Genomic DNA, 21611 nt, shown 5'->3' on the forward strand with positions numbered 1-21611 from the left:
AAGGCATAGAATTAGACTGAATAGATCTGACCCAATGGGTCAGGAACGTTGTCAGGAAACCAGATCTAGAAGTTTTCTGGATATTGGGACCAATATCAATATTAGTACGGGATGCAGACGCTGTCGGACTGCGATACGACTCCATAGCACCCAGAGATGGAGCTCATTTTAAAGTTTTAGTGAAAATAATTCACATTTTTACAGCCTGACTGTTTCTTTGGGTGCAGAAATAAAATGCAGAGGTGGAAACTTATATTTTAGCTACTATAAGTAGTCACTGCTTACAGTTTTGAGCCACGTACTGCGGTGACTTCTGTAACTGAACTGTTCCTTTAATGACCTCCAGTCTTGCTGTGTCTCCTTGTTTATTGGTCTATTAAAGGTGCAGCAGTATACAGCTCTATGCTGCCGTCAAGTAACACTACAGTACCTTTTGCTTTAGGTAATGACCTGAGTGGATAAAAACACCATAGATATAAGACTTTATAGGAGTTAAAGTGAATTAAAGGCTTCTTTATCTTTTCCTCCCTAATTATCTGTGACCTCCCAGGGAGAGATGACACTTCCCTTTTCTACTCCGACTATCAGCTAAAGGTTCAGAGCACCAAGTGCATCAAAGTGGTTTTATGCAAAACCTATGGTGGTAGAATTACTTCTTCATAAAAGCTTTTCACTTGTACAAAAAGGTGAAATTATTTAAGATGAGTAGAAAACTCTAAAATAAATCACTAATGATTTAGTTTCAAGTTGAATCAACAGTAAAAAGCAACTTACTAGTAACTTTTACACAAGTTTCTTCTAAGATAATAATTCATTAATATTGATTTTAAAAAGCATTAGATCCCCTGGCAGACTTTTTCACTTATAACATTGAACAATGTAACTAATCTGATTGGACCTTTTTAAATCGATATTATGGGGAATTACTGACTATAAACAAACTTGTATAACTTACTGAAAAGGTACTTGAAAGTTATTTTGTCTTATTTCAGGTCTACTAAGACATTTGCACTAGAAACTAAATCAGAAAAGTTTTTTTTTAACTTTAATCATAACTTTTTTAATCAGATTTTTTTTTAATTTCAGATGATTAAAGTCAGATTTGTGATAAAAGTCAGATTTTTACCTGGTACAGTTTTGTGTTTTTACAGTGCTTAAATTTAAGATGGAGTCATGATTGGCCAATAAACTTACCAAGCAGCATTCTCATGTTTTATTTTAACAAGAAATATTTGTGTTTTTGATACAAATATGTGGAATTTGTTTGAGAAAAAGTGATCTCACTATTCAGAGTATCCTGGCTCCGTCTGGACAGTATGTTCATGTTTATGTTGGTGGGTCAGGAGTTCATGGCCTCCCAGCCACCCGGCTGACTTCATGTCACCCTCAGTCTGTGTTCAGGTCTTTTTTAAGTGCATGTGTGGGGTAAAGAAATGAAGAACAACACAAAGCGACAGCTTCAGAAAGGGAAAAAAAGAGATGAGGGAAAAACAGGGGGGCAATGAGTGATGGAAGATGGATGAGGAGAAAATAAGAAGGGAGAAAAGCAGAGAAGTGACAGCATATGTGGCTGGCATACGGATAGAGACAGAAGTGATGAAGTGAAAAGAGGAATAGTTGCTGACTTTTGGTGGAAAATTCCCCTGGGCTTCCCATATGAGCTTCTTCACAGCGATGTCGAGACGCAGCAGCCTGTGAAGGGAAAAAAGTTTTTATATCTGGATTTCTTTAATTTATTTTTTTCCTCCTTCCTCTCTCTCTTCTGTGTTTTGACTCTCAGGTAATATTCGAGGCGGTTTCGGTCCAAGGCCACCCTGGTTTCATCGCCATCGATGACATACGAGTTCTCGCTCATCCTTGCCGTAAGTGAGAGAGACTCGGTTTGACCCTGCAAACTGTAACCCTGCTGAGCGTCATCTGTTTTATTGCTGTTCTGCACGCGCACACACACGCACACACTCAAACACACACACAGATAGTGAGGATTGCAGACAGATTGCAGAGAACCAGAAGAAGGTCCAAACTCAGGGTCTTCATCACTCAAATCTGACAGAAACACTTTGCTCCACAAAACTCTGCTGTAAAAATCACCAACTTACTATTCCCTGGCTGCTTAAATTCCCTCTTATGTTCATAAAAACATTTCTAAGCAACAATGTTGATTTCAGAATGTGAAAGTCTTAACTGATCTAACCTATCTGAATTATTATAATGCACAAAAAACCAGCAGAAACACCAATATAATGAAATGTCATGGAGAAAGATGAATTTCTAAAGCTTTGAAGGAGCAACCTTCATGTGTAAGTCATTAGTGCCACAGCAAATTATCATCATTAAATGAGTGATGGCTCCACACTCAGTTGGGTTTATCTACTTCTACAGACAGTCAAATGAAATTAACCAGTCGCAGACGGCTCTCGATACCAAAGTCACCACAATGTCAGCCTGCCTGCACTCGTCTCTCAGAGCCTCGCTTCTGATTGCAATAATAACCTGTCTTACATTATAAATGTCTTTTAGTCCTACTGTTTACACAAACACTAATATGTATCATAAAATCACGCAATTTGAAATTTCAAAAATGAATCTCTAAATGGAAACGCCCATTTGGAAAAAACGTGTTTTCCCGTAAAAAGGTTTTGCTCTAGGCTGAGTTGGTTTTTCAGCTGTAATAAAATTGGTTTATTTTGTAAAACTGCAATGGAAACACTTCTTTCGCTCTTTCGAGTCACACAATCAACAGCTGGATGTTATTACTGTTGAAAACAACAAAGAAGACGACAGGAAGTGGAAGGAGGATGATGGTTTGTTTTTGTTTTTTCGGACAACGTGCAGCTAAAGTTATGCTGGAGCATCATTTACCCAGCAAGTCATCCGACCATATTATGGCACAAACATGAGAGTTTAATGGTGTCTTAGGTCAAAGTCGAACTGAATTAAATGTTTTTTTCTGGATGTAACCAGTTGGAGTTCAATGTGAACCCTTTAACTTATTTAAGTCTATTTAAACTTTGTAAAATATTTAAATATTTTACTAAAACCAAGCAGTTTGATCTAAAATTGAGACTTTAACCATTTAAATCAGGCGAGTTTCTTGATTTTCATATGTATTTTATTTCAGCTTGGAATTACTTTGCACATAATGTGCATTTGTATTCAGTTATTGATTTTGTTCATATTGTTGGCATAATTTGTGTGCTGTTGTCACGTTGCAGGTAAAGCTCCTCATTTCCTGCGGCTGCAGAATGTGGAGGTGAACGTGGGGCAGAATGCCACGTTCCAGTGCACTGCTGGAGGGAAATGGTCTCAGCATGATAAACTCTGGCTGCAGGTTTGTACCGTCCCATGCTGGATCATAACATCCTATTGACTGGATTTCAATTCAGTCACACATATATTCCAGTTGATTCTAGTTAGCAAACAGTACAGTATGCTCAGTTCATTATGTAGCGACAGTAGAAAATCGCTTGCATTGAGTCGTTAATTTTCACATCAAGCACGCAGCGACAGTGGAGAGGAAAACAAGCCAGAACAAACAAGAACAGAAGTAAGATGATTTTTAATGTTCATTAACAGCAGAAGAGGGAGAACAAGGGGGCTGTGGTTCTTCCTCCAGGCCAAACCACAGCCGAACCGAACGCCAGACCAGGTGTAGCTTTTATGGAGAGCTAAAAATGACTATTTATAGACGCATGGCATGTTATTGTTTACATCTGGAAATTTCACACATATACACAAATACTGAAGGGCAAAAGAACGATTATTTTACGTGCTGTGCTGCCACAGTAGATCAATTCTGTTGACGAAATGAAACCTGGAGTTGTAGGTATTATTAATTTAGTGCAGCCCGCCACAAAAAGTGAAAACAAAGCAGAAAAACCGTTGAAGAATAACTCAAAACCACTCATGTTCTTTTCTCGTATTCTACGCTACACACAGACCCGTTGCTATAGCAACTGCCTGACAACAGCTCTACTAACATATCAGGTTGCAACACCAAGAAGAGAATCAAATGTTTCCTACACAAACAACAGAAGATTCAGTCTGTTACAGTTTCATGTTTTCAGGCTTACTTGTTGTTTTACGGTTATTAATAAGTGATTATCTGAAAATAACTGTGATTGATTAGCTAAATGAAACACCTGCTCAGCTGATCATCTGTCAGAGTTGGTTTGTTGGTTGTGTTTTTTTTTTACTGAACCAAAACAAACCAAATCCTACAGCACATCTACATGTCAAAGTCAAGCTAGCATAACTGACCTAGCTCCTTCTCTTGATTTCTTTAACTTTTCATGTGAAGCCATAGATCTTAATAGCTAGTTGCTAATACTGTTGACATTCAGTAGCAAAGCACTGCGTCCCTTTTTCTTTTATATATCACGCATACATTTAAGATTTATCGCATTATGTTGACAACTTGATGGCTAAAACCAATGGTTGTCATGACCAGCCAGCAGTTTTTGGGGATTTTACTTTTGTGATCTCACATTACAACATGTCTGTGTTGTAATTCAATCCAATTCACTCTGGTTTTCTACAGGCTAATAATTTAATCTTAGCCAACCTGCAGTACTAATTTATCCAAACTCTTCTACTTTTTGTAGATTGGAAGTTGACTCGATTATTCTACTATTTTAGTTCAGTCCCTTTTAATTCAAATGTAATATTGTTCAGTTCTTTCTCATTAGATTTAAACATGTAAAACCTCCAGGTGTCTGAGCTCCATTTTGGAACTGATTAAACTAAACCTTGTTCTGTTTTGCACCGGTGATTCCATTTCTGCACCAGTGACATTTCTTACTCGTGTTTGTCAACATGTTCATGCTGCGTGTCGTCATGGCAATGTATTAATTTCAGTCTACATTCATGTGCAAGTTTGCATTATTGTTACAGCAGAACACAAAACCCAGGAGATTACTGCAGGGTGAAGAAATGACATGTGGAGCTGGGAGTGTTAACTCTCCCAGCTCAGGCTCTGCTGGGGGAAAAGCATCTTTTCCTGAATGGTCCGTCAGGATTGCAGTTGAGAGATTTAATCTGCAGATTGCATGCATAAAGTGGTATTTTTTGGTTTCCAGGTTGACTTCCTCAGAGAAAATTTACTCTATTTTTTCCAAGCATAAATACAGAGTCTTTGTTTTCATTTCATGATGCACATATTCTGTAAATTCATGGATTGCTTTGGTAAAACCATACAGGGTAGGAGAGTAACACTGATGGAACAGCAGTTATTTTACCAAATATAAACGGTTGCACTGTAAATTCAGTTAATAATAACACATTAACATGGAAAACAAGTGGAACACCCACAACAACAAGTATGATTTGCCATCTTCCAGCAGTGGAACGGTAAAGACACGGCGCTGATGGTGACCAGGGTGGTCAACCACCGCCGCTTCTCTGCGACGGTGAGCGTCGGTGACACGTCGCAGCGCAGCACCAGCCGCTACCGCTGCGTCATCCGGTCCGATGGCGGATCCGGAGTTTCCAACTACGCCGACTTGATTGTTAAAGGTACGTAAATGTGACTGCAGAGGTTGGGGTGAAACAGAGATCCACACACTTCATTACTATGTATGCAGCAAAGTGGGACTGTTTCTGCTGGAAGTGTGGAACAAGCCCTGGTTGTTTGTGTCGATGTGTGCATGTTTGGCTGCGGCCCATTAGAGCTGCGAGGGAGCTGAGGACGGAATACTGAAAAGATTCCCAGAAAGTGGGAACCCACAATGAGTCCTCTCTGTTCACACTCCTCCGACTGTTTTTGATCCGGTTTTCACTCAAACTGTGAAGAAGATCCAAACATTTTAGATGTTTATAAAAATAACTATTTTTGCCTCAACTTATACACAAATGTATTATTCTTAAAGATGAGCAGTACTTTAGTTTACCAGAAGGACTGTGGCAAATAACTGCTGAAAAACAAGTTTGACTTTTAATGTTGGAAATCTTCACACTGAACCCAAATATAAGTTATTTTAATGTTCATTACATTAGAAGCCCAAAACTATTCATGCCTCTTCCAGGTGTATATCAATAGTGAACTAACTTTACCAACATGTTTCTTCTGGTTGGAAGTAATTTGAATCTGTAAAGGGAGCTGAAGTTTAGGTGACGTTCACACAGCAGGCGAATGTGACCCAAATCCGACTTTTTTCACAGCAGCCTGATTGGACCAATTCTGATCTTTTCACCTAAAAACCAAAATCAGATTTGTCCCACTTTCACGTGTAGCTAAATAGCACATCTGATTGTTTTCAAAGCATCTGCAGTCTGATTAGGCGTGTTGATTTTATCCAGCTTTTATGTCGTTGATGTGAGACGTACATCATAATTCTGCACCAGAAGAAGCCAGATGCTGTAAATCAGGACGTAAACAATGGTGGAACATTATCATTATGAACTGATTAGTGAAATCTGTGTCACATCACAATCCCTCCACTCCTGCCTCTGACTGCACATCCACTCACTATAGATATGTGTAAACATATAAGTATATATATTAAAGACACTCAGAGTTGAGTGTTGTAAAGTCTGATGGCTACAGGCAAACTTTACAACACCTAACTTGGAATGTAAATTAAATCAGATCACATCCTGAGGTAGAGTAATTAAAGACAGGAAATATTATCTAAAGTAAATGTCTCTGATTGGAATTACGCTGTTAACTGTATTTGTTGTGAAGGATGTTTTAGCCTGCAGAGAGTCAGAAAAGTTGGATTGCGTGTGTTAACGCCGCCACTCTGATTCGACGGTCGTCCAGGGACAGAACTGTCATTACCATCTGTTTGCAGAATCACACTATCGACTCACGAGAGCATCTGAAGCTCACCGCCCTGAAAGCATCCCGTAAAGAGTGTGTGTTCATTGTGTTGCTCTGTGCGTGTGGGTGGGTGAAGCTCAGGTGTTGTCGGCCATGCTTCTTGCCAGGGGAATAACTGATGCCAACGCAGCGAACAAAAGAGGAAAGGGAAAATGAAAACACACGCATGAAAACACCCTCCTCCAATTTGCATAAATGTGTCATCATCCTTCATTTCCACTTTGACTTTTTGTCCCTTTTCCCTCATTCTTGTCACTCCTGTGTTGCTGATTTGCTTTAGTGCAGCTTCATTTGTTTGGTGTGGCTACTATACATGCATGACTTTGTGTTGTCATGTGTAAGGTGTCGTGATGAGTTTTGTGTGTGTGTGTGTGTGTCTGCTAAGTGAAATCAGGGTTAATTACTGTTGCTCAGTCAGGTGTGACGGGGGAATCTGGAGAGAGATGCTGCTCATATTACAACGCCCCGCCTGTACGCTCTGTACGTCTCTGTCCCATACGTGTTCGTTCATGCATGGAAAGCCTCCATAACCCAGCCCTGTTGGCCAGCTCAACACATGATGCTACTTTTTTAGATTTGGAGACAAACTAGCATCTGTTGGGTGAATGTCTTTTTTAGAAAATGCACCTTTTCACCCATAATGTTCACAAAACACCATAGTTATATGACAACAATCCTTGGAGTAAGTGATGAAAAAGGGAAATGATGTTGATGCATCTTTTCTCAGAGCTAGCATGTTGGAGCAGCTCTGTTTCTCTAGACGTTTGTTCACATATTGTTTGGTTGAGGCGTTGCACGTTTGGACAATCATTCCCTCTGGCTTCTGGTTTTGCACCTGGAAGAAATTTTATGTAACCTTGGCAACAAGGTATTGTTTTACCACTGGGATCAGCTGATTAGCATCTCAAAAGCTAAAATAACACCTGAACTATGATCTCAATTCACTAAAGAGTGGAAAAAGAGGCTTCGGTAGCTCGGTTTCCGTTGACCATAGAATTGCGCAAATTGGAATTACGAAAATAATGTCGCTTAAAGGATACATGCCTATTGATGTTTCGTACTTAAACGTTTTTTACACTAGAATGAGGTGGTTTTTTGATGTATCAAAATTAACATATCAAAGCACTTTTTATGCATCACACAAGTCATGTGATCGATAACCAGCTGTTACTACTGGTGGGAATGATGAATAAAGACGACAGGAAGTGGTAGATGGAAGATGGCGCAGCATATTTTTTTAATGACTTGTGTTTGTAAATTGTGTTTTCTTATTACGTTTCTTATTTAATGGAAACACCGCAGTTGTAAAATTGTGTTTTTTTCAGCATCTGCAGAATATTGACAAGGTTTTGTGTTCATTTGATGTATAAAAGCAGCTGTGGATGCAGAGCAGAACCAAACAACAGAAAAGGAAGGGGGAAGTTCAAGTCCATCAATCATAATGGGCAAGAATCATTTCCCCTGTGCCATCATTTCTTTATAACTATAAACCAGACAGATATTTAACTAAACTGCCCATGTTTGGATATAAAATCCTCTCACTCAGCACACGCCCTCTGGTGGTGAGTCAGCAGTTGGAATTGATCTACAGCATTTGCTAAAAACAACTCAAACACTTAAAAAAATAACACCTAGCTGTTTTTAGGCGATACGTTAATATTTTTTGGTGTCTGGAAAGTGAGCCATTTCAAAAACCTTTAGAATATAACATCACAAATCAGCAGGGGCTCCCTGTTGCCAATTATTTGGATTTAAAGTGACAGGAGACCCTAAAACAGCTCAAATAGGCAGAACCGAGCAGAATAAAGTCTCATAATGTAAGAACGATTTTATGTAAAACATGTAATGTTTTGTACAGACCATAGATCTTACCCTGTTCAAGGAGGCATCATAGTCACCTTTAGTTATGGCTGTGGCCATAAATGAGATGATTCATGTGAATTTTAAGGGCCTACAGAATGCACTGTGTCCACATGCAGAGAGCCGAGGTGCAGCAGCCCTGCACAGATTGAAGGTCGGCTGTATTTGAGTGTGTGCTGCATCTTGTATGGGCATTTTGACATCTGTGCGTGTGTGTGTGTTCTGTCTATCATAGATAAGACTCAGTGGGGCGAAGCAGAGATCCAGGAGAGCCTCTGTCAGCCAGTGGCCCGTTGATACCTCACAGAGAATATGTTGGAGTGTGTGCGAGTTCCCCAGGAATTGTGCCACATTTTTCTAAGTCTCCCTGGGTCATCATAAAGCTGATTTTAGTCCAAGAATTAGACCCAGCAGCAGCACCAGAGCGTGTGTTAATGTCAGACTGTGTGTGTCCGTGGAGCTTTTTGTTGCCCCAGAGCTCATTCCCAACATCGTCTGTGTGTCTGTTCCTGATAAGGAAATCAATAGGAGAGTGGACAGCTTCTGCTGTATGTGTCAGACTCCTGGAAACCCAGTGACGCTCTGAGCTCCCACTGGGTGTGAACACAACACAACCTCCAATTTACAACAATAACTGCCTGGAATACGTTGGACTTCCAAGTGAGGAGTTTTATACCAAAATGAGATGTCAGATGTTTGAAAGAAACACAAAAGAGATGTCAGACATTCACAGAAAAACAAGCTCCTCTTTGAATAGGTTGTCTGTTTCTCTGTCAACACGTAAAACAGACAAAGATTTTTTTAAATAAAACTGTCTGCTTTTCTGTGAAAGGTTTTTAATTCTCATACCTGCAGGAAGCTTGTGAAATTTATGTGAAAATTTCAAACTATTTATTTTTGTTTAGTCTATTTATTAGACCTTCATGTATATTTTGAGGTTGTTAGTTGCAGTCTGTACTTTTTACTCTGAGTGTAGTGGACAGTACTGTGATAAAGAATAACAGTAAAGTATGTCAACATAAACCTGGTGAAAGATGTTGTAGTACAGCCCATCAGTAATCTGAACAACGGACAACTCGTTCCCCCCAAATGTACAACTTTAAATAATGTCTGAACCGGTTTACCTGAAAATCCCACCAAATATACCTAGTTTATATTACATTTTGACTTCAAAATCATCATTAAATATTAAAATTTTGGTCAGTGTTTCATTTATTATGGTTCTAAAGCAACTCTAACCAGGTGGGCTTTGATCTTGATTTAAAGGAACTCAGTGTTTCAGCTGTTTTGCAGTTTTCTGGAAGTTTATTCAAGTCAACAATTACATTTGCTAAAATGCCTTATTGTTTCTCCTGGAGGAATTATGAGAATGTAATTATGTTGCATCCATTCGATGAGAAAAGTTTCTGAATTCATATTCATTAGGTTGTGTATGAGAGTGGGAGTGCCTGTCTGTCTCTGTAAGCAGGTCCTCTGGGCTTGCCGTAGGGTGTGTGTGTGTGTGTGTGTGTGTGTGTGTGTGTGTGTGTGTGAGGGTTGACTTGTGCATGTTGGGTAGTTTGTCATGTTGTTGCCATTTCATGTCCAATGCACTTTCATGTGCATCAGCCTCTTTATACAGATGTGGAGGTCAAGGAAGGCGGACACTTCACAGAGAATTTCTGAAGCAAAGTGTAAGTAATGCATGAACAGGTGTGGGAGGGTTGACAGGTGAGATAAGGAGGGAATAAGGCAGAGATGAAGAAGAGAGATAGGTGTGTGAGGGGGTGGAGGTAGCAACAGAGAAGAGGAGCAGAAAGACAGGGGAGCACATGACGCAACAAAAAGACAAACTTAATGTTTAAAACGGGAAGCAGAGGAGGAAAATATGAAAGATGGAGTAAGACCTCATGCTTAAACCTCTTCCTCGATGACAGAACACAGAGAATTCAGAGGACAACCAGATAAATCATGAAGCCAAAGCTGACAGCTTAAATCCCGTCAGCAGTTTCTGTCTGCAGCTTGTTGAACTCCAATCTGCTCACACATTAGATGCTCATGCGGATATGAATGCCAGAAATGAAACGAAGAGCGTCGAATTAGAGCGAGAGGGACGTGTCCACTACAAATCTCCTGTTTCCTCATGTTTCAGACTGTCATTTTATTAGAAAGTGGAAAAAACTGAAGTGACAGTAAGAGGATCAGTGTCTCTTTTCAGCTTTTTCTTACTGTTGGTGTAAGAAAAAGCTTTTTCCCCTGAAGCTCTCAGCCGCTGGACTGGCTTGACATTTCTGACTCTTTTATCCTCCATGGCTCAGAGAAAGCAAGCAGGTGGAGGTTTATTTCCTGCTTCAAGACACTTTGACGGCTGCAGTGTAGATATTATGGGAGATAGTGTAACATATTCTGGGAGGAATTAGCTCAAATCAGTTTCTTTCTCGCAGAAAATGTTAATTACCATGAAAAGTCTCTCACTCCTTTTCTTAATTTAAAATAAATAGCATTAGGGTGGGTGGAAGGTTTGACTGTAGGCTGATTTTGCCACTAATTTCATGCAATTCTGTAGCTTTAACACCATTTACACTGGAAAGTAGCTGCCAGATTCTGCTTTTCAAATGTGTTGACATCATTGCCAATAATGGTTGCCTCTATAGTTTGCTGCATTAAAGCATCCAGGAGAGGTTTAACACACGGATCAAAAGGCTACTAAATGTTAAACTAATGGACACCAAGCCTCAAAATCACAACCTGGCATAACTTGAACCTTCAAATAATACAAATTTAATTTCTTTTCTTTTTATGTTTGCTTCAAAAATGGGTTTGAAATGGAAGCATGCGCAGCCTTTATCAGATGTGCTTGAACCATTTTATAAATCACAAAGGAAAAATTAGAACAGAAGATTTTAAAATGTAAAGATGTCCCTCCAAACTATTCAAAAAACTAGAAACTCCGTTGTAAATACGATCAGCCATTTTCCAAACTGAAGTGGACCAGCGTATTATTTGTTTTGTTAAAAAAGTTTAATATACAACAGACGGTAATATTTGCAGAAATTTAGGTCTACAACTTCATGCAAACAGCTGAAATATGCCAACACTTGAGACCTTCCTCCAAAATAGTTATAACTGCCTAATAGTTTAAACATCAAATATACAGCCAATCAGTGCCAAGGACAGGAAATGGTGCCTCCTGATTGGCTGCTTTGCAAATGCTTGGTGTGTTAGCTTGTCACGCTGCAAATTATTTTTAACATCTTTATGCTTTGTTTAAAAATGTGCAAATAATCAGACTTTTGTAAAATTATTTTGAGTTACGTTCAACAGAAAATATGTGAATAGCTGAATCTGTGAATGCTGAGCCACAAATAAGCAACAGTCCACTTTATTCTGAAAAAACCCTGTGATTTAAGTAATTAAAATAATTAACCTTTCCCTGATTTAACAAATTTAAAAAATGTCTAAGTTCTTATATTAAAAATCTTTTGTGCAGATTTGTTGCTTTTACTGTAAATCATGTTGAAGTTACTTTAAAATTGCAGCTAAAATTGTTAAATATTAAGCATTTCTTTCGTTGTTCTCTCTCTGTCAACTATCATTAGTTTTGTGCTTCATATTAAAAATGTGAGAAAAGTAAATTTTGGCAACAGAATAATTTTCACTGCAGCTGAGTTTTCCACTTTGTGCTCCACCTCAGGTGAGATCCTGTCTGGCACACAGAGTCCTTCTACCATATCTGCTGTCGTTTTATTCCCCTCGCATCTGCAAACACTTTAACGTTTTTCTGTTTTTCAATTAGAACTCAGCACAGCTTGAAAATATAAAAGTATTAGAAATATTTGGAAGAAAACAGATAAAGCGTGGCCTTGTGGATGGAGTCTAAAAGGAAGCAGGTCAGTCAAAGTTCCTGCAGGCAGTGGATGTTCCTCAGGGGATTTTCATGTTCTTTCTGAAACATGTCACTCTCTACTGGGGTCAAATCACTGACCCTCCTTTAACGTTACCACAGACGACTTCTTCTGGTCTCACTGGTTTTACCTCAAATTTGATTTGAGGGTTCCTAAAGTGCCAAGTGTATCAGACTATCAGCATTTTTGAATATTAGACTTTAGTCTTTATTGATTATTGTACCAAAAAACTAAAATGTCTTGCAAACAAAACTTTATCCTGCAAATTAAAGTGGATCAGCCATGATTTCAGTACAAGCTGGACATAATCTAAAGGCTCATTTGCTACTTTTTAATTTCTGATATTTTGTTCCAGTGCTTGGCCAAGGCTAGTGTTTTGGTAAAAAGTAGTAAGGAACTTTATTTATTTATTTTTTTCACTCAAAAACATTTGAGTAAACAGGACAACAGAACAAACTGAGCACTGTCCAGGGATAACAGATGAAAAATATCCTTTTGGCTAATTATGGCACATTTACATAAATGTCAATTAATTGTCCAAATAAATTAAATTCGTCTTCTTTAAGTTCATGTTTGATCCTCCCTTTATGTTCTGAATTTCCACATCGTAGGTCTGCGATCACCAGTCTCCTTTTACACACTCTGATATCACATGGCTGCCTGTGCTTTCAGAACATGCAGCTAGGATTGCAGAACCAATCCACAGGGGGCGTGGCCTGTAGCTCAGCTGCATTTATCTGAGCAAAATGCATGTGCATCCGCTATTTACAAACAAATAACCTCTACACACCGTTACAGAAAATATGTATATTACTCAACTAAAGAAAAATACTGACAGTATGTGCATGTTTTCCTAAGTGCTCTGCAGGTTTCAGGAACATTTTTTTTTTTACAGAATTTGATAATTTCCTGAGTAATGCATTGCTAATCATCACTGAAATATGGTATCAAAATAACCTATTGCAGGTTGTTGGTGTTTTAAACTAAACTTAGGACAGCTCCAGTTCATGTTCCTCTTCAGATTGATGAGACGGAGTGAATTTTAAAGAAGAAACAGCTGTTCTGCTTCTGTTTAGATTATATTTGTTGTTATTCATCTCTGTATAAATACATTAAATTGAATGGTGTCAGGGCCAAAGTTTGATAAACCTGGAGAATAACAGGAAAAAATATTTATCAATTTGTGCTCCGACAGGTTTAACAGAAACACTCCATTGTAGAAAACAAGTGCAATGGGTCAAGTTTACTTGTAAATTTGACCCATATCACCCCTTTCCTTCATTATAACCTTCATAATTCATAACAGATAGTTCGTCAGGTCCAGGGGAATTTCATGTTTATTTAGTTTTTATCCCAAAGGGTTTAGAAATCCAAGGTTAGTGCAAAGATGGGCAAAATAATTTGTAAAAACTTCCAACATCGTAGGGAAAGAGTGTAGAAAAATACATTTTAACATCACACCTTTATCAGGAGTAAAAAACATTATAAATATGCCAATAAAGAACTGAAATTGACCTGTAGTGCACACACGGAGTGTAAGGTAAGGGCTTCCTCTGCGAGATAATGTGCAGGACTTTTATTAGAGAAATTTATTTTTCTTGACACTATGCGACATCTTCAAGTATCTCGCTGGGGTCGTAATGTGGCGCAGTAAAAAAGCTAATGCAGATACTTTGTTCCCTCTGTGGCCAGTAACTCCGATCAGTTTCGAGAGGCCAATGTTTCATCAGACAATAAGCTCCCAGGATAAAACCTGTTTATGAGGCTTCAGCTCATGTTTGTACTGACGGCTGTGCAGGTGCAGCTGCATGAGGACAGCTGTCACATGACTGCGGATTTTAAATGCAGGTGAAATCAGATTCTGGGATAACAGAATTTGATACAGACTCGATTCTTATGTTTCCCAGAGTGCTTCAGCTGATGTAGTTGACTGCTGTCTATTCACAGTTACGTTTTTATGGGTTTTCCTAAAAACTCTACTTTTTTTAAATGACCAAATAGTACCTTCTTTTGTATTTGAAAAACAAAAAGTGTACCTTTGGAAACTAGGTACAATACTGCTTAACATGCTATTAAAAAATATTTCCAGTGGCGCCTGACTCCAAATTATTTGCAGAAAATTGTTTTATTTGCAGATTTTGTAGAGCATATGCAAAATATTCCAAAGATAATGCAGCTTTGAAAGCTGATAATCCAAACTGCTGCTTGGCATGCTCCTGTTGCTAAAACAGTTTCAAGCAAAATGAAGATATATTTGGTGTTTTAACTATTAAAATTGGCCTTGAACTTTTCATCAGCTAATCCATCTTTTACCAAATTTAAAGTCAAATCTTTTCACCTACATGCATCTCAGTCTTCATTTAGCTTCAAACTTCTTTTCCTTAACTGTTTTTTATGTTTTCTTCTCTAAGTTGGCCATGTGTCTGCATTTCTTGCAGTATTCACGCTTTCTCTCCACAATCCTTCATCTCTCTATTGTCTCCTCTCCCACTGTTCATTAGCGGCTCTGCATGAGGGCCAGTTGTTGTTGATTAGCAATCAGTGCATCTTTACCAGTTTTGTGCCCAGGCTCTGAGGAAAGCAGCTCTTTGTGCAGATGGAAATACTTGTTTGTGCATTTTATACAGCACACATCCGATTATCCACGTTGGTGTGCTGGTGGAAGCTGTTTTCATATTAGATTAGTTTTTAAAACCTAAATGTTTCAAAAACTAATTTATTAAACGAATCAACTTCATTTTAACAACCTAAGAGAGGAACAAATGTGTTTGATATTATTTCCATTTGCAGTGATTACCTTGAGAAAAAAACATGCAGTCATCACAGCTTTGCATTATTAAGGCATCAGATACAGAAAACTGTGAGATCATTGCTGGATCATCAGGAACTCGAGGTGAAAAGTTTCAGCAGCTGCCCAGTGCAGAGCTGGCTCAACATACAGCCCTGGAAAAAGATTAAGAGGACTCTTAAAATGATCAGTTTCTCTGATTTTACTCTTTATAATTATATGGTTGAGTAAAATGAATGTTGTTCTTTTATTCTATGAACTACTGACAACATGTCTCTGAAATTCCAAACAAAAATTTAGTATTTACTAGCAGAAAATGAGAAATGGTCAAATTAACAAAAAGGATGCAGTGCTTTCAGACCTCAAATAATGCAAAGAAAACAAGTTCATATTCATTTAGAAACAGCTATACTAATGTTTTAACTCAGGAAGAGTTCAGAAATCAGTATTTGGTGGAATAAGCAGGAGGTTTTCATGGGGCTCAGTGCAGTGGCCTCTGTGTTTTTTCCAGATCTGCATATAGAAGATCTGCATGAGTGCATCTTTATGCACAGAAATACACTGACCAACATGTATGATTCGATTGATGATTTTGATGATGGCACTCGACAAAATGTAACATTTGTTTCATAAAATGTGGTTATATTTATGATATAAAGGACTTTAAGCTACCTTGTTCCTGAAATGTGCTACACAAATAATCTTGAATTAAAGGATGCAAACTGTATATATCGACTGTTCACATTAATTTCTGAGCTTCTCTAAACATTTACTATGTATGATTTCAGCTGTTCCACAGTATACGTTGCAGAAACATGCAAACATGGTGTGTGTTTCCTGTCATGTGACTCTGGGTGCCAGGTTGCGTCCCTCTGGGTGGCCTCTGTAGCGCCGCGGTAGGCGAGCTGGAGGCGGCGAGATGGAGGAGGAAAACAGGCAGAGGGAGGAAGTGATTGAGTGAATTTCTCCTTCCTCCTGCAGAGTAACATCAGGAGAGGTTGTTGAAAATAAATGATGTTAATGAAGAGTTGAATCTGTCAGAGAAACGATTAGTTGGCTGCTTTAAATGTTTGATTTTTTGCCTTTTTTCTAAAAAGCTTAAAGCGTTAACTCGTAGTCGATCTTGCGAGCAGTAATGAGAAACATCCAGATGTAAGAATGAACATTTAGTGATCCTTCTTCTGCCTGTCATGCAGCCCTCAGATTTTCACTCCATTTGTGAAGCACTCTTTAAGAAAAAAAGATGTATCCACTTGAAAATAAAATAACAGGAAAACCTCAGTGTTACTGGAAACTGATGTCTTTGTTGCAGAATGCTTCACAGAACTTTGAAATCATTATTCCTATTTTTATATCCTTTTTACTACACGTTTCCAAGAAAACTCGTAAGGCTGTGAAAGCTTTAGCAGGAACCATTTACACTGAAAGTTCCTGCTCCTGCAAGATTGTTATATAAAGCCTCTTGAATTAATGTTGTTTTTAAACAACCAGTGGGTTTGCAGGTTTGCATTTATTGGAGATTTTCTCTAATCCATGCAGACACAAAAACACCTACATGCTAATAATAATAATAATAATAATAATAATAAATTCATCCCTTCTAATATTTAGTTGCATGTCCCTTAGCAAGTCACTCCTTAAACACACCTTTTGCAGCTTCTCAGTTCATGAGAAGCTGTACGTTTAAAAGTAGATCAATCAATCAATCAATCAATCAATCAATCAATCAATCAATCAATCAATCAATCAATCAACCAAGTTTATTGATTCAACAAGTCAGGTCAAAGTGCTTTACATCATAAAAACACTAAAATCAATAACTGAAACTTTCCATTTTGCCATGTGCCGTCATTACACATCAAAATGTTGATCAATGATTCAAAGCAGCTCTAACCAGGTGGGTTTTTAATCTAGGTTTAAAGGAACTCAGTGTTTCGGCTGTTTTACAGTTTCCTGGAAATTTGTTCCAGATTTGTGGTGCACAGAAGCTGAATGCTGCTTCTCCATGTTTGGTTTGGTTCTGGATCTAAACCAGAACCAGAAGACCAGAGAGGTCTGGAAAGTTGATCCAGCAGCAGCAGATCTTTAATTCGTCCAGTGATTTATAAACTACCAGCAGTATTTTAAAGTCTCTTCTCTCAGTGGAAGGACTGGTGTGCTCTTTCTTCCTGGTTGTAGTCAGAACGCCAGCAGCAGCGTTCTGGATCAGCTGCAGCTGGATGATTGATTTAGATACTGTTGAGTAATCAATGCAACTAAAGCTAAAAGCATGGATGAGTTTCTCTAGATCTCGCTGTGACGCTGTGACATTACTCCTTTAATCCTAGAAACGTTCTTCAGGTGATAGAAGGCCGACTTTGTAACTGTCTTTATGTGGCTCTGAATGTTCAGTCTGAGTCCATCAGTACACCCAGATTTCAGGCCTGATCTCTGGTTTCCAGCTGTAGCAACTGAAGCTCTGAAGTTCCTGTTTAGGGCCAAAGTTAATGACTTCAGTTTTGTTTCATTACATGATCCAATATTAGCGATCCTGACCATGCGTGAATTAGAGAGATCAGTACTTTCTAACTTATGTCTTCTGTTGTCATTCTGTTAGTCATTCTTCTCAGGAAAAAGAACTGTTTGAATCAATCCTAAAAAGCCCCAAACTGGTGATTCATGCTGCTGCTGAATGACATCTTCAGATTAGAGCGGTGGATAAAGAGATGCCTGATGTCTGGAGCCATGGCCGTACGCACAATCTGCTTCCACATAGTTGAGATGTATGAGTGTGCACCGACTGACAGTTGATTCATCAGTCCTGCAGCTGTCATACATATGCTAATGCAGCCTTGAGGGAAGCAACAAAAAGAAACTTTCTGAGTAAAAACGGGACTTTGGTTTTAAGACTGCAGCAGGAGGAGGAACGTTATTCTTTGCAGGTGAAATGCAAACTTTTTCAGAGAAAAAAAATATAAAAAAATTTCCAAATTTAAAGAAAAGTGCTGGATGCCCTTGTTTAAGGAGATACATTTTAATGTAGTTGCATCTCAACATTTCTTCTAAAAACTCGTTTAGGTGTTGAAAGTGAAAAGACTTTGATCTGTATGGAAACCTTTTTTCAGCTCAGAGCCGCTCAGGATGCATAAATCTTATTGTTTAACATTTGAGTAATAAAAAAGGCCCTTTGTGTTCCCAACTCTTGTGACGATCGGTGTCCGAGGTTTTGGTCTCAGGGCCGCAGACAAGCCGGAGCTGTCCGTGGTAATTACCATACATCATGCTGATGAGCGCTGTGCTTCACAGGCGCAGGCAGTCTGATGACTAACGGGAAAAGTCCAATTAATTTCCTTGTCATTGTTTCCATCTGCTCCTGCTGCTCTTTAACTGAGCCGCTTTCAGATTTATGTCACTACGCCGCCGCAGCTTTGCTTGTTTGTCGGAGGTAAATGTTACTGCTTGCTTGGCTTGTAAACAGTCTTTGAATCTCCTCCTTGGCCGATTCGCATATGTCTTTTTCATCATTGTCTGTAAGCTGATTTAGTTTTTTCTATGTTGTGTTGGAATACATTGCACTGGTTTTCTAATCTTGCGGAAGCTGAATGTTTCAAAACGTAGTTGCTTTAATAAAAATCTAAGCTTTTGTATGGAATAAGAAGCAAGAAAATATCCTAAGCTTAGAGGCAGTTTGAGTCATTTCTTTAAATTATAATTATAGCATCGTCAGCTGCAGCATAACTCTCTTGACCATCTTAAAAAAATGAACTGATTGCATTTCTCGCTGTTAAAGCTCCATCTACATTTAAGCATCGTCAAAAAGGCAGCTGTTAGCTGTTAGCTGTTAGCGGAGGCTAGGATTTTTCTTAGAGATGAGCTGAGAATCTGCTTCGTCTCACCTGATTGTCTGCAAACTTTAATCAGCTACATAAAACCTTAGAGCCGCAAATGATACTTGTTGATAAATATGTACTGCAGTATCCATAAATGCACTAATAGTGGAACTATTGTGATTTAGCGTTTTGCTAACTCTGACAATGTTTAGCACACTTAGCTTCCTCTATTTGGACGATGAAGGCAGCGACGCGGAAAGGGAGAGACTGCTGAATGAGGGAAGGGTGCCGGCCAGTGAAGACACATAAACTGAGCTGAAACACTCGGCAAAAACAGTTCCACAGAAACTGCAGCTCCTGTAAATGCTGTCAGGCGTTTTTTACGCATTTTCTGTTCATGCCCCAAGTTTTCACTGATCTCATAAAATGCTGTAATATGAAACTGTTTTTAAAAGTAATTCCTTCAAAAACATTCTAAAGCACTCGTTGATCTGGCGTTTTTTGTAACCTTTCAGTTGAATAAAGTTTGAAATCTGTGCTAAAGTTTTAGTTAGTAACTGCTAATATTCGTGCTCTTATTTTGAAGTGGGTGAAGACGTTTCCTCTCCTCCTATTTTCTCTTTTTTTTATACAGGAAAAAAGTAGAACACGGCCAGTAGAGAAGAAGACATAAGTATGATATAGATCATCTGAATTATAATGTCAAAATTAAATTGGTGCTTGAGGCTTGAAGTCTTTCAATGGCCGATACAATTTTAATTTAAATTAGCTGCTTAGCATTAGCTTCCACTGAATACTGTGCTTTAGCATTGTAGATCTAATGTTTCAGTGCTATAGGATATAAACTGAGAAATAGCTAAAAAATGTACAGCTTTTAGAGCCATGCCACTGTTTTAATGTCAAAAGTAAAAAAAAACTGCTGAAATCTATGTTTGTTGCTATAAAACAGTTTTAGCTAAAGACCCAAGAACCTTTGGAGACATTTTAATGAGCCACTCGTGTCGCTGGATCTGCAGGTTGCAGACATTTGGTTTAGGGTTCAGGCACTTCTCTGCATTGGTGAGGGAGGAACATGCATCCATTCAGGATGCCTCCAATGTGTTTTCCTGCCATTGGGAGAAAACCCAGGACTCGCTGGCAAGACAACATATTCAATTGAATGGCTTAGAAACCACACAAAGTATCTGGAAATGTTATAGTTTTGATTTCTTTAGAAAATGTTGGCTCTTCAACCCGATTTCAGGCAGTGGAAGGTTATGAATGGATGGATTATTGACAGAAAAAGAAATAATGTAAAGTTGACTAGACTGTCTTAAGCCTGAACATTTTCACATCTTGGGTTCATTTCTGAAAATTACTCTGAAGAACTTGAGGGTAAAAGGACAGGAAAAGAAGGGGAGGGTGGGCTTTACAAAATTAATTAATCAGTTCAAGTATTGCATACTTCAGCAACATTGATTGGGCTTAAATATATTAAATAATTCTGTGACGATGAGCTCAGTTAATCACATTACAGCAGGGGTTTCCAAAGTCAGTCCTCAAGGGCCGGCCTCCTTCATGCTTTAGCTCTCTCCCTGGTTCAACAGCCGGGAAGTAGCTGCCGCCTCAGCATGTCAATGTTCTGCAGAGGCCCGTTAATGAGCCAACATTTGATCCAGACATGTTGAACCAGCGAGAGAGCTAAGGCTACATTCACACCAGCCCTGTTTGGTCCACTTCAATCAGACTCCAGTTTGTTTGCCTAGAAAGTCTGGTTTGTTTGGAGAAGTTTGAATTATCAACCGAATGCTGATGTAAATCATTTTATTTGTGTTGTTTCCTGAAGCGGTTCTTGGTGCAGCGCCCCCACAGGCGAGGAGGGGAACAGATTTTTCAAAGACTTTGATTTTTTGACACACGGCTGGAAAATGCAACAAATATTACAACTTTGTTTCCCAATCGACCCAGATCTACTGCACTATCAAGTGTGAAGTCAGGTTTTTCTATATAGCTTAATTAAAAGTGTTTTACATCATAAAATAATTTCATGTTTTAACACCAACCATTAAATTTTGTCTAATGTCATTGTAAAAATAAACAAGCAAATAGACATCAAGTATGTCGATCAATATTTCTGTTTTTATGAGTCAAAGGTAACTAAACAGGGGGGTTTCAAGCCTTGATATAAAGGAACTCAGTCTTTCGGCTGTTTTGCAGTTTTTCAACACATTAAGTCCTTTAAGCCCGGAAATGCTCTTCAGGTAGCAGAAAGCCGAATTTGTAACTGTGTTTATGTGACTCTGAAAGCTCAGGTCAGAGTCCTACACCGGGATCTTTAGTTTCCAGCTGTAATAACTGAAGCTGTTGACTCTAGATCGTTCCTCTGTAGGTCCAAAGATAATAACTTCAGTTCTGTTTCTGTTCATTTGGAGAAAGTTTTGGCACATTCACACATTTATCTGCGTATTTAT

At 38.6% G+C, this 21611-nt stretch overlaps 1 protein-coding gene across 1 annotated transcript in view; it reads left to right on the plus strand.

Moving 5' to 3' along the window:
- Positions 1–1515: 1515 nt before the first annotated feature.
- The window catches only part of LOC106926728 (receptor-type tyrosine-protein phosphatase T-like), a 68528-nt gene continuing 48432 nt past the window's right edge, over positions 1516–21611 (plus strand). Inside the window, exons 1-4 of the mRNA XM_088005999.1 lie at positions 1516–1593; positions 1781–1862; positions 3216–3331; positions 5340–5514. Coding sequence (XP_087862125.1) covers positions 1516–1593; positions 1781–1862; positions 3216–3331; positions 5340–5514 — 451 coding nt within the window. The remainder of the gene's footprint in view (positions 1594–1780; positions 1863–3215; positions 3332–5339; positions 5515–21611) is intronic.

The sequence above is a fragment of the Poecilia mexicana genome, unplaced genomic scaffold (genome assembly GCF_051168715.1).
Source record: "Poecilia mexicana isolate PSO_F unplaced genomic scaffold, ASM5116871v1 scaffold_5, whole genome shotgun sequence".
Lineage (NCBI taxonomy): Eukaryota > Metazoa > Chordata > Actinopteri > Cyprinodontiformes > Poeciliidae > Poecilia > Poecilia mexicana.